The sequence below is a fragment of the Hippopotamus amphibius genome, chromosome 7 (assembly GCF_030028045.1).
Source record: "Hippopotamus amphibius kiboko isolate mHipAmp2 chromosome 7, mHipAmp2.hap2, whole genome shotgun sequence".
NCBI lineage: Eukaryota > Metazoa > Chordata > Mammalia > Artiodactyla > Hippopotamidae > Hippopotamus > Hippopotamus amphibius.
This window is the reverse complement of record NC_080192.1, coordinates 27,124,837-27,139,279: the sequence shown is the minus strand read 5'-3', so window position 1 is coordinate 27,139,279 and position 14,443 is coordinate 27,124,837. Positions and strand designations below refer to the sequence as shown.

Sequence of the window (14,443 nt, the reverse complement as noted above, 5' to 3'; positions counted from 1 at the left end):
CAAATTGATGTGGCTAGAGTAAGTAGCCAAAAGATTCCTGAACCATCGAATAGAAAAATAAAGCCAATTCCTATCATTCCAATGATACCATTTAGTTTCATTCAGCTAATATTGTTTATGTCTTATAGGATACCAGATTTCCCTCCCCACACTCTCCTTTAATAGTGCTAAATCACAGCACCTACGGCTTTTATGTACTTATTTTTGTTTATTTTTAAATGCTTCTGAAATTTTGTATTAAAGTGTGTTCTTGGTCTAGAGCAGGGTTAAAGTTCTACATATTTCAAACCCAAGATCTCATCAGGCAGCCTCTGAGAGGACCAAGACTAACTAGTGTGGAAGCAAATCACTGCAAAGGAGACAAAATTGAAAACTCACATGAAAAACATAAAGCTCCTAACAACACCTCAGGATTTCAGAAAAGCTTCTGAATGGGCAGAGTTGATTTTCAAGAAGCCACTTATCAATATATTCGGATTCTTTTCCTCTCCCAGGGCTTTGCACATGCCCTTCCCCTGCCTGGAGGTGTTGAATCCAGAAGAACAGCCCGCCCCCACCAAATGCTTCCTTCCCTTCTTCCTCCATCAGAGTTGCAACTGCTCTTTGTCCATGTCCCCTCCCCCGTTAGATTAGATGGTCCACAAAGGAACATCCCATGTCAGTCTCGTTTACCTAATTATCCTCAACAAGTAGTACAGCGTTGGGCACATATTAAGCACTTTTACTTTGATGAATAACTGATAAGCTTAGGAGTTACGAAGTTAAAGGCTTACAAGGGAAAAGGACTACATAAGGAGCAGGTGGTCTGGGAGGGGACTCTAACCAGCTGGAGAATAAGAATGACAAGCTCTTCTCAGGATGGCTGCTACTCAGCTCCTCCCAGCAGGTGCCCTGCATAAGGCAAGTCACGTCTGCTGTTGCCGCAACTTCAGATCATTCAAGGTACCAGAATTCTAGATTTTTCATGTGACTCTCCAGAATTTTTTAAAATGTTGGCATTGAATTCAAAATGTTTTAACCAACCACACACTGTGTGGGCCAAGGAAAACAGGCCCCAAAGCCAGATGTAGCTGCCAGTTTTCGAACTCTATCTTGGCCTCTCCCAGAGCCCCTTAAATCCTAAGAAAAATCAGTCAACACACTGGCTGTTGTTTCATCCCACTGGTTGAGAAAACAAGTATTATCAAAACAATGGGGACTCGCAAAATCACAAAGGAAAAAACCATGATGCCATGAAATTAGGAATTCATATATTTGAAATGAAAACAGTGAATTATTCCATTCTTATACTTCTATAACTCAGAAACTCAGTGGATATGAGTCCTATTTTAGATACATTTTTGTAGAACAAAAGATTTAAATCTGGAATTTTATAACTTATAAATCACTATGTAATACTAGCTAGCATCATGAGCAGGGCCACCTGCAATAAATAAAGCTGATCTCTATTTAACTGCTTCAGCATTCACTCATTTTGGCCCCAGAATGAGATTATTTTCCTTAGTTGCAAGACAACCGCTAAACAGCTCAAGAACTGTTATAAATGACAACTGCTCTTAAGTTTTTAAATTTACAATTATTAGGGTTATGAACAATTTTATTCTGAATTTAACATCTGTTTCCAAGCAATGCATTTATTTGGAAGGATACCAGTTACCAGTCATCAAAAACTTTTGTATGTTGAAAATGTAATTTTAATAGATAATTCTTCATCTTACATAGGAGCACAATAAAATACACCACATTCTGAAGAAACTCCAGAAGTTACGAGAATAAGAGTGGGGAAAATTCAGATGGGCTACAATATCCATTACCTTAAACTGCAAGAGACAAAGTTTCCAACCCACAGGTTAATAACATTTACATACTTATGACTGACTACATTTATGTCTTAAAAATAACAAGAATCAGGAATTAGATATGGAAGGGTGGGAAAGAACAGTTTTTTTGGGCAGGAGGAACTCTGTCAATGCAGAAAAAATAGCTGATTATCAAAGAATAAAAGGAGCTCCCACAGCAAATATTAGAGGGAAGACAGTAAGAATTATTAACTGAGGATTTGATGCCCTCTAAGGGAGAAACCTTTCTGATGACACGCAAGCTGGCTGCTTGAGATTCGCTCAGCAAGTCTATAAGAAAGACTCACAACTGCCTCAGCAAACCCCAAGTGATTATCAGATTGGTGTTTCCTAATAACACACACCAGTGGTCACACATGAAGTTCTGAGATGAGAACTAAGAGAAAGGTCATAACCTAAATGCCAAACACAAATGTGGCACATGTAAAAGTCCTACAAAAAGCCAGTCAGAAGTGTGGCTGTGCTGTGACTCTCCTGTACAGTAATTTTCAAACATTGTGGCAAGACACCGATGATCATCTAACTAATGAGACAACACAAACACATTTATTTCAAATTCTAAGAGGTAAAAAAATGTCACATACTGATGCTTTAAGCATGCTTAGGGCCAGCTTATAAGTACTCCATTCAGTGATATATCGACACATTTGCATCAGTGAAAAGAAACTGGCAAAATCTACCTCTCGCCATTCAATCTGTCAGATGGTGAAAACCAAAACAGAATGTTCTATAAGTTTTAATTTTTAAATACGATTGTCACATTGGGAAAATGAAATAAACACCGTAAAATAAACTGTACAAAGGCAAAGTAGAATAACAAAAAATATTTTACTAAAACATAAGATTTACAGAAGTTTCCAGACAAGCCATACAAAATGGTCACAAGCTTTTTCTTGAAGGGAGGATTCTACATTTGACAGCAAAGTCACAATGTTATTAGTGAGGGCTGTGATGTTTGTTTAATGTTCCCATTTTGGTTCAAACAATCAAGCTTGTCCATCTACAGCGTCTAAATAAAGTTAGACTTGGCTAGAGAGCATATTCTAAAGAACTGGTTAGCTGCTTTTAACCAATGCAATTAGATCACCATAAAAGGGGGGAAAGGAGTTCATAAAATTAAAACTACCTTCCCCCCACCACCAAAAAAATAAAATAAAATAAAGAAAAACACCCACACCCCTGCAGCTAACCCTGACAACTACCTTCATTCACAGTGCTTTATACTTAAACCATGATGGGGGAAATGAATAAAAGCAGAGAAGGGCCACTGCTTTTAAACGTTTCACAACAATCCAGATGATACTTCTAGCCTCTGCTCATGCTTTACAACAGTGAATCAGGACAAGACATAGATTTGCTAATGTGCATTTAATCACCAAAGGACTGAAGATGTCTGGGCTTTTATTCTGTAATGTTTCTAAGACTGTGTCCATTAAATGCAAACAAAAAAGGAATAAGTCTTGGCAGAACAGGAGAAGTGATGCACACTTGATGATCAGATCGATTTAAATATTATTCATGGCATATAGCCTAGTCCATGCTCTAGCTGTGGACAAAAACAAACACATAATTATTACTTTATTTAGTTCAATATGTTCCTTTCCAAACTCTATAAAAAGTAAACAAACAGTATGAAGTTAATTATGGAAATAGCATGCTATAATCCCTTAAATTCCTGCCATTTTCTATAATCTGAATCAGGGCAGAAAGATTGTCTATATGTCTAATTACCGAAACACTACAATGGAATTCAAAAGTTCTACAAAATTCAGCAGGATGAAGAGTCGTCTTTTTTTGTCTCCTTCATTTCTAGACACATAATGCTGCTCATTAATTCTGTTAAAATGTGTAGCAAGAAGAAGCTTATTGATTTCAGACTCCCTAACTATAAACTCACACATAGTTTAATCAAACAGACTGCAAAAACAGCTCAGAGAAGTTTAAAGGTCTTCCATTGTCTTTATGTATTGCTAGATGAATGGCAGGCACTCAGGTATTTGTTAAATCATGTGTAGTTTATACAAGAGTCCAAGATCTCCCAATTACAGGCCCTCTTTAAATTTGGGAGTCATGTAGCAGGCTGTAAAATGGAGTTTGAACATCTCTTGTTAACAGGTTATTTACATACTATAAGAAAGATCTGATTTTTTCCTTTTAACGTATTTTTTCTTTTTCTTGTTAAGACTCTAAAAGAAGTTTTTAAAAAGTGGTACAGGGGAATTCCCTGGCAGTCCAATGGTTAGGACTCGGTGCTTTCACTGTCGTGGCCTGGGTTCAATTCCTGGGTCGGGAACTAAAGATCCCGCAAGCTGAGCATAGCACAGCCGGCGGGGGGGCGGGGGGAGTGGTACAGGTTATTTTTTACAGTGGAAGTGGTGTGAAGGAGAATGAATCTTAAATACCTGTTTCTATGGCTTGGGCTTCATTGGTCTTCCACTGCTCCGCTACATCATTTGCTAATGGATCATCTGGATTGGGAGCACTTAACAAAGCCTGGATCGATAGCAGAACTGTGCGGATCTGCAGTGCTGGGGACCACTTATCTACGAAGGCAACAGGCCCAGAATGACCAAGCATGAAAAAGACTGCTGCATTTCCCTCCCACAGACTTCTGTCTTTATATTATGTAAGGTAAGATTATAATGTTCAGATTCTCAAAATAGAATGCTTAAGAGAAAAAGGAGAAATCTTAATAGCATATAATGATAAAGATAACACTTACCTTTCAAAATATCTAAACATATTCTTCCCAACTTGTCTACATTAGGATGATAAATTTTGGTCATGAAACGTACTTTAGGGGCTGCCATTGGGTATTCTTCTGGAAGGAATAGTTCAAGTTTAAAAGTCCCTCCCTCAAAGGGGGAATCCTGAGGGCCAGCAATGACCACATGAAAATAACGGGCGTTGCTCTCATCTGGTTCTGCTTTAATGCCGGGAACTGGTTCTGCCAGCAAACGCTGGGTTTCCTACAACAGAAAAACATAACACATTTATGAAACAAATGTCATTTTGCTAAACACCAAAATAAAATTTGGAAAATTTCTCTCTTGAAATTGGACATAAAAGAACCTCTCCAATCTCCCAAAGGGTTTTTATTTAGCTTATGAAATGCAAAGTTCAAAGAAAAAAACATAATCACCATCAGCTGAATGAAACTGTAAGCAAATACTGATGAAATCATATACAATTATAGTTACAAACGTCTACAAGTATGTTGAAAATAAAATTAGACTGATGAAACTGACCTTATACTCAAGGGAAAGAAAAGAAAAAAGAAAGTAACACTAGGATTACTACATAGGTAAGGTAACTTGCTCTGATTAAACTTTACCAAAACCAAGCTGTTTAAAAAGTAAAATTAGCTGTTAAAGCCACTGAAAATCTCCCCTCTGAAAAATATAATGGAACAAAGGAAGTATAAGTGCCAAGGCACTTAAATAGGCTAGAGAAATACATACAACCATGCTGATTAGTCTCTAAAATTGACAATGAACCAACCTCAAATGGACCCTTACTGCTCCCCCAACAATCATATCATTAGTTCTCTCTTCCATCCTTCTCCCTGTCTCCTAAATAATTATAACATTCTTCCTCCTCTCTGCTCAAATCTCCAATATCTCCACCCACAACCTCATTTTTAGAACGATAACTCTGCTTTGTATTTCACGAGAAAATAAAAACCTATTTAAGTTCCCACTGTAGCATTTGTACATCAGCCAGCATCTGTGTGCACATGTGCTCTGTGCCTTTTCTCCCGTTACTAAGGATGAAACAGCTGTCACTCTGGGCTAAGACCAATCTCTCCTCTAGAGATCTTATCCCCTTCTCACCTATTCAAGGACATCGCTCTAGCACGGATTTTCTCCCTTGAATCATCAGTTTCCCCTCATTATTGGATCCTTCCCCAACTGTATAAACTTACTGTAATTTCTCCCCAAAAAAGGAGACTGACTCTTTCCCCACCAGCTACTGCCCCATTGCTTTGCTGCTCTTTTAAAGTTATCTAGGGCCTCCTAGGTGGTGCAGTGGTTAAGAATCCGCCTGCCAATGCAGGGGACACGGGTTCAGTCCCTGCTCCAGGAAGATCCCACATGCCGTGGAGCTAAGCCCGTGTGCCACAACTATTGAGCCCATGTGCTGCAACTACTGAAGCCCACACGCCTAGAGCCTGTGCTCCGCAACAAGAGAAGCCCCCCACTCACCACAACTAAAGAAAGCCCACGCACAGCAAAAAAAGACCCAACACAGCCAATAAAATAAATAAATTTATTTTAAAAAATAATAATGAAGTTATCTATACTTGCATGTCTCCAATTTCTCTCCTCCTCTCCTATCTTAAACACAACTCTCCAATCAGGCTCTAGCCACCAACCTGCTTGTTGAGGTTATCAATGATTCCCACATGGTAAAATCAAATGGCTAATACTTCATCTTCATGTTAACTGACTTAAGCACAACATCTTACCCAGCTAGTCTGCCTCTCCTCGCAGGGCTTCATCCAGCTTCCTGCAGCCACACTCTCCTGGCTCTCTTCCTACTTGTATAGCAGCAACCTCCTTGCTGACTCCTTCCCCACCTCCCCAACACTCCAATACTGAAGTATGCCAGGGCTCTGTCCTAGGTCTTCTACTCTGCCTACACACTTCCATAGTGATCTCATCCAATCCAGGGAATTTAAATACTCAATCCACTCCATATATGCTGAAGCCTCCCCAAATGCATATCCTGCAGATAGCTCCCTGAATCATGCCTCTTCTATTCCTGTCTGCCCAACAGCTCCTCTTGAATGTCTAATACCCATCCCAAGCTTAGCATGACCTTCCCCTCCACCCTCAACCTGCTCCTCCTCAAAGCCTTCTTCATGTCAGTTAACCAGGAACCATTCTTCCAACTGATCCACCTTTTCCTTCACACCTCACCAGTTTAACCTGATCAGCAAATTTTGTTGGCTTGAACTTCTAAATCTACCTGTGATTGGACAGAAGTCTCATCACTCCACCCAGCACTTCTGATCCAAGCCACCACCAACTCTCACCTGGCAGACTGCAACAGCCAACTAACTTGCTCTCCCTGCTTCTGACCTTGCGCCCCTCAGCCCCCCATCTGTATTCCACAGACCTTTTAAAAATTAAAGCCCTTATAATGCCCCCCCAAAAGAAGCTTTTACATGATCCCCTCATTCCACCTATCTCCTAGTCATATTCAGCTATGCTTTCGCCACCCTACCCACACCTCATCTGCTTTGTTCCAGCCAGACTAGCTTCTTTGTAGTTCTTCAACCTGCCAGGAATACTCCTCCTTCTGGCGCTTTGCGCTCACCCTTCTTCCCCCAACTTTCTATAGGGCTCACCTCCTCAGTTCCCAAGATCTCCATTCAAATGTGTTTTCTCAGTGAAGCCTCCATAATTGAATCTGCAAACCCCATTGCACCCTATCCCACACCCTCCCTCTATCCCCGCTCCACCCCCTCCACCCTTACCTCCAGGGCCTCTGAATATATTACATCTACATTTCACTTATTTTGTTTGGAATGGAAGTAACATAGTAGGGGAGATTTGTGTTTGTTTTATTTATTGCTATAGCTTCAGCATTTGGAACAGTGCCTGGCACATAGATGTTCAATAAATATCTTGGTGAATTATGAATCTATTTAATGTTACAAAGAACGAGGAATAAATTATCAGAAACTTCATCTTTAACGTGAAAGCAGTGTTATTCAAAGCAGGATAAGCACATCATAAGAAGAAAAGAATCCACTCAGATTTGGGAAGAAATAATCTAATTTATACTTATAAATAATTTATTTGGCCAGAAAAATGTTAATATTCAATATACAAACTGGCAATAGTACGTGGAGTTTTATATATTAGTAATACATTTTCAACATTTTGAATACGTATGCGTAGTCAAAAACATTTAGGACACTACTATATTTAAGTTTTTAGGTATGAAAAACAATGAATGAGAATACTGTATTCACACCACCTTCACTTAATAAAAATTATACACCTTACACTACATTCTATAGCCTGTGGTGCATATATTAAAAAAATATTTCTCTGTCAGCACGGTTATATACTGAAATAGTCATAAGATGCAGAAACAAAATCAAATCCTTTCCCAAAATGTGTTAAACTCATAGCCATTTAAAGTAATGCCTTTAGTACTTAGAGACTAGTTTTTTTTTGCTTTGTTTTAATCACAGCAATGCAAGGACAAATCAAAAACTGAAATGCTATAAACTAATTTCAGCAAAATATTCTATAGATTCAAACAACGTAAAATATTTTTGGAGCGTTAAAAATTCAAGAGGCAATAAAGAAGCCTCCCATCCTGGGAAGTCCTCCAACACATAACTAGAACAAAAGAGGCCGATCTTCACTTTCAGGAGAAAAAGTAAAGATACTAGGATAAAGAGCAGGCATAAAGGAAAAAGAAAAGAAGTGGATGGTAAAATTCCTTGAGTTTTGACTCCTCACCTCCATCCTCCTTTTGTTTTACCCCATGTCTTCATATTTTTAGAAAGCCAGAAGATTAGAGACTGAGGGGAAAAGAGAAAGCTGGGGTCCAAGAGCCCCAAAACACTGCTCCCTGGTTACACGAAATAGTAGCAGCTTTATTCAAAGATTTAAAAAGCTGCCATAAAGGCCTCCAAGATTACATCCCAAAATAGCTTCACAATCACTCTCAGTACACACTGTCAGAGGCAGAGAGGGCATTCATTTCCTCATCTTTAGTTCACCCTCAAAATCAGACAGTCTTTCTAAAGAATGTACATATTAAACGTATCATGTGGTCTGATGATCAGATTTAATCAGAACACATTCTAGAATAAGCTCTTGGGTATGGAAAACTTTTTGAAAGAGTTTTTATATGCTCTCAAGTTCTAATGGATTTTGATATAATGAATAGATGCATAATTATTTGACTACACAGCACTGATTTCCCAAACCCACAGCATAAATTACAGGAGGAAAAAAAGAATAAAATCCAAACCAAATGGAACAACTCTCTCCCACAGAAGTTGTTGATTTTTTTTCCTAAAAAGGCAAAAACTGGATAGGAAATAAAATCCTTCCTGCTACTACTCACATATGGTTAACTGTGAAACATGTTCTAGTTTTTTTTTCTATTTATTTGTTTATTTATTTTATTTTGGAGGGGTGGTGTTGGGTCTTTGTTGCTATACATGGGCTTTCTCTAGTTGTGGCGAGCAGGGACTACTCTTTGTTGTGGTGTGCGGGCTTCTCAGTGCGGTGGCTTCTCCTGTTGCGGAGCACAGGCTCTAGGCACTCAGACTTCAGTTGCTGTGGCAGGCGGGCTCAGTAATTGTGGCACACAGGCTTAGCTGCTCCATGGCATGTGGGATCTGCCCAGACCAGGGCTTGAACTCGTGTTCCCTGCATTGGGCAGATGGATTCTTAACCACTGCAGCACCAGGGAAGTACCACATTCCAGTTTTATACTATCCTTTGGTAGAAAGATAGTGAAGTATTCTTCAAGTCTAGAAATAATGGGTTCAAATTACTACTGCATTGCTTAACTATATTGTTGGGCATTTTACATTGCTCTGAGTCTCAGCTTCCTCATCTATATAGTTAATATTACTTCTCATGCAGAGTTGCTATGAAAAGCAAATGAGATGACATGGTAAAAGGACTTGACAAATGAAATCTCATAAAAAGGCCACAGTCATATATAACCAACTCAAAAAGAATCTAGGGTAAGAATGAAGCACAGTAACAAGTCTCAAGACTTAATTAGAAAGTAATGTAGACTATGTTTAGAAAATTGATTACTAAAAAGTAGAAAAGGAAGTACATAAAAGTAGAATGTGAATTTAAGTGGCAACAAGATTGGGTCTCAAGGAAATCATCTCATTGTACAGAACGCATACAGCAGTTCATGCTACAAATACTTTAAAGGATTTAAATGACATCAAACTGATCTAATTATCAATAGATCTATTGGAACTCAAAGAGCAAATCCCAGAATAACAATCACAGTAAATGACAACACTTAATATTCAGTCAACTAAACTCCATAAAGTAGGACTTCTCTGTTCAATAATAATTTGTGTGCATTATGAAACAATGTAAGGTCTTACACATTTTAAGGCAATGAATTATGTACAGTGAAATTTTAGATAATAAACAGTATTCTCAGACAAAGAGTGGGAAATTTCACGTGAGAAAAGCTGTCCCATTTATTAACTAACTATATACACCCCCAACACTATATCTACAGCAACTAGGCTTTTCCCCATTTAGAATATTCTCTGAAACACAAAACTGCAATTGTGGCTCTTTTAGCTCATCTCGCCTAAGGTCTGATTATACTCAATAACTCTTATCAATTTCATTATCATAAGAATAAGTCATAAAATTGAGAAATGCCTCAATGATGCCTTCTCATCTTTAAGTGATTCTATTAACAGGGGATCCTTTTGAGGGATTACTAATAAAGCAAAGATCAATTTTTCATTATATACACAATTGTAACTTACTTGAGGGCATCTACAAGTTCACCCTCGACATTTAAGTGGGCATTTTAAAAATGTGACCAGCAATGTTTTTGAGTATCATGCCCCTAACATTTTATCCATGAGCCCTATGATTTTTACCACACGATTTTGCTTAACACAATGAATTTTAGGAACTCACGTCTCATTATAGTAGAAGCAACCATATATATTCCAGCTGACATTAGAAACAAAACCAAAGTTTCACTCAATTTCTTAACTATATTACTTCCTTACAATTCATAATGGCAGCTAGAGGTACATCATGATAAAAAAGGTCAATGAATGCTTTTCTCTACAGCAGGACTGTTCAAGAGAAATATAATGTGAGCCATGTGTAATTATAAATTTTCTAGTAGCCACATTAAAGAGTAATGTGGTGGGGATTTCCCTGTTGGTCCAGGGGCTAAAACTCCCCTCACTCCCCAGAGAACTAGATCCCACATGCTGCAACTAGAGTTCTCATGCTGCAACTAAAGATCCTGCATGCAGCAACAAAGATCCCACAACTGAGACCCAGTGCAGCCAAATAAGTAAATAATTTTTTTAAAAAAGAGTAATGTGGTAAAAAGAAAAAGATAAATTAATTTTAATATTTTACTTAACCCAATATTTTCAAAATAGCATTTCAACATGTAACCAACATAAATAATCTTTTTTCATGATGAGTCTTCAAAATCCAGTGTGCGATTTATACTTATGGCACATATCAATTTGAACTAGCCACTTTCTTTTTACTAAATAAATTAATAAATTTATGTATGTATGTGTTGGCTGTGTTGGATGTTGCTGCTGCAAGTAGGCTTTCTCTAGTTGCGGAGTGGGGGGGGGGCTACTCAGCATTGCGTTGCGCGGGCTTCAGTAGTTGTGGCTCGCAGGCTCTAGAGCGCAGGTTCAGTAGTTGTGGTGCACAGGCTTAGTTGCTTTGTGGCATGTGGGATCTTCCCAGATCAGGGCTCGAACCCATGTCCCCTGCATTGACAGGGGATTCTTAACCACTAGCGCCACCAGGGAAGTCCCTGAACCAGCCACTTTTCAACGGCAATCTCCACATGGGGCTAGCAGCTACCACGTAGGACAGTGAAACACAAGACAATCCTGTTATATGATGATTTTACTTACAGGTCATTAAGAATAATTTAACTTATTTCATATAGTGAGTAAAATCTGGTAGAGGAACTTTAAAGCATAACTATTTTCTCCTCAAAAAATTCTTTACAAAAAGTAATGTCAAGGAATTCCTTGGTTGTCCAGTGCTTCGGACTCGGCACTTTCACTGTCAGGAGCGCAGGTTTGATCCCTGGTGGGAGGAACTAGATCCTGCAGGCCACGCAGCACAGCCAAAAAAAAAAAAGTAATGTCAGAACATCTGAATCAATAATGACAGGAATGTGTAATTGTTGTTGTTTTTACAGTCAAAAGATTGTGTTTAAAAATGATTTGGAGCAATTAAAAAAAACACTTCATGGAGAAAAATTAATTCAAACAAGTTCATGATGAAATACCGGTTAATCAGTGAGAAATAATTTTAATTTTTATGGTCCACACTACCCCCTAGTGGTCGTAAGACATCATCTACTTATATCAACCCCTTTTCCTTGACAAATGGAAAACCTGACAATCATAAATGTTAATTATTTTACCCAGATTCACTGTTTTTAAAAATTGCTTATCCTAGAGTTAGATGAGACTCACCCTACTCCTCCTTTTTCTCCCTCTACTCCCACACACTTAAATCTCATTATTTCTTAGGTGGTACATTCAAAGATGGGAAAATGGAGGTAACTGTTTCAAAGGCTCTGGATATCAAGGACTACATCTTGGATTTTAGACCAAGGCATCACTTTATTGAAAAGCTTTACTTCCAGTGAGACTGAGAAGTAACCGTTAGGAAGGTACTCTTGTATTCCACTTGGAGTAATACCCAAGAGATAAGATAGGGTGGGATGACTTGGGCAAGAAATCTCTCTGTTCTAATTTTTCTCCTCAACCCGAGACCAGATCAATACTTCTGTTAAGTTTAGTGAAAAGGAATGGAGACTTAGGGGCCACAGAAGGACTTTTCAAAGGCTAATAAGTATATCCAACCAACTTATTGCTCGCGTCTGAATTAGTCTGGAAGCATCTCTCCTGTACTTCCAGTTTCCTGTGCATTAATTACTTCCACTTCTCTTACTATAACTAGCGCAACTTAGTTTACCTTGTCAGACCCTGCACTAGCTAGCAAATGGTGGTGGTAAGTGCTAAATAAAGGCTTCCTCCAGGAATAAATGCATGCACACTCAGGTCCCACACAGAGCTGATAAGAAGGATTACTATACCTGCTGTGTCAGTTAGTGACATCCATCCCAGGAATACGATTATTCCAATCACTGACAGTGGACAAAAATCTGAAAGTCCTACTAACAAATTGTGTGTCCAACAAGGAAAACTGTTAGGCTGAATTCCCTGACTTCCTTGTCTACGACTCCCCAATTCTTTTGCCCGATTTAGTTAGTTATACTGTAGTCTGTTTTCCTCCCATATCACTATCTGCAAATTCCATAAGATCAGGGACTCCACGCATTTATCAAGCAATGTTCCCAGATTCCCAGAGAATCAGTAAGAGCTCAAGTAATAAAAACAAACTAGGTCAAATATTGACTTAAGTGCTTTAAATGTATTACTAACTTATTTAATCCTCAGACCCACGTTACAAATGAGGAAAGTGAGGAACTAAGAGTGACCACTTACAATATAACCATAACTAGTGGCAGAGCAAGGTTTGAAATCCAGGCTATTGGGCACTACTCAGTGTAGCTTCAGAGCCTGTTTTCTTAATCTCAAATGGTATGCAGAAAGCCAATTAACAATACAAACAGTAAATGTCAAATGTTTGGCAGGACAATAAATAGCACAGAAGTTAAGGAAGGGCTTCATAATCAAGAAGTGCTTCATGAAACAGGTAAATTAAGCCATGTCACTTTTTTTTCTTTTGGGGCTGTCAACTGAAGTACACAGTCTTACTAAGAGAAATAAAGTAGAAAAAGAAATCTGCTATATTTGATTTAAAAACTGGTATATACCATTTCTACCTCAAACTATCTGTTAAGCCATTTTGTCTCTGATATTGCACAAACCACTACGCTCTGAAATGTTCTTGTGACTTTGAAATACGAACTTACTAACAAATATATTAATTCCTTATTTTGCTCATGGTATTGTGGGCATTGACTAACTCTAAGAGTAAAACACAGCCCCTCGCGCCATCCCATCCCAGGAATTTACTTCAATGTGAATATAAGTAAACACAAAAGTCAGTTTTTGAAAGATGCATTTTAGAATGGGTATGTCAAGGTCTTAGAGTAGGTACAGGTGTGAGTTAGGGACACTATATGAACAACAGGACTAGATCGGGGGCATATTTTTTCTTGGCTATTTCTAAAGACACTTTAAAAGTTTTCTGGAAAGACAGAGACTTTACATCTCCATCTTTTTTTCCCTTTGTTTTTCTAAAAGATTTCTAAATATTGGCATCACAGTTAAAGACAGTATCAACTACTCTTTCATGACAGTCATGAAATTCTTGGTGGTAAAAATGTCCTTTGAATACCCAGCACTGTAATTAGCAGACCCATGGGAGCTTTCTTTCTCCATTTCTCTTGGTTTCTTATTTGATAGATGCCGTAACACTTCATGGCTTTAACTGACTTTACCACCAGCTCAAAAAATAAAAATATGCCCAGTGATTTGAATAATGTCACTGTCCATCTTAATGAATTCTGTGTCTCAGGAATAGTATCTTAGAACTCTGAATGGAGTACCTAATAACAGTAAAATTTCATTATTGGGACTATTGTCCCATTAAAAAAAAACACTTGCATATTTAACATTCTGGGAGGGAGTGTATAACTTAGCTGGTGGGGAAGGGAAAGTCTTCTGAATTCATCCTGAATGGAAATAGGGAAAAGTTTTAAATGCCTATTCCTGTATGGTGAACACTGATTACGAGTGATATATTAGCAAAACCCAGTGAACATGTACTTTTAAAAAAATTTATCTCAAGTTAGAAATGATCTAG

General features: G+C 38.2%; 1 protein-coding gene across 1 annotated transcript in view; it reads right to left on the bottom strand.

The window, feature by feature from the left end:
* Positions 1–2,668: 2,668 nt before the first annotated feature.
* Positions 2,669–14,443, bottom strand: part of UBE2N (ubiquitin conjugating enzyme E2 N) — a 32,669-nt gene continuing 20,894 nt past the window's right edge. The window contains exons 2-4 of the mRNA XM_057741595.1: positions 4,582–4,828; positions 4,262–4,402; positions 2,669–3,405 (exon numbers count right to left, since the gene is read on the bottom strand). Of these exons, the coding sequence (XP_057597578.1) occupies positions 3,365–3,405; positions 4,262–4,402; positions 4,582–4,828 (429 nt within the window). The 3' untranslated portion in view covers positions 2,669–3,364. The remainder of the gene's footprint in view (positions 3,406–4,261; positions 4,403–4,581; positions 4,829–14,443) is intronic.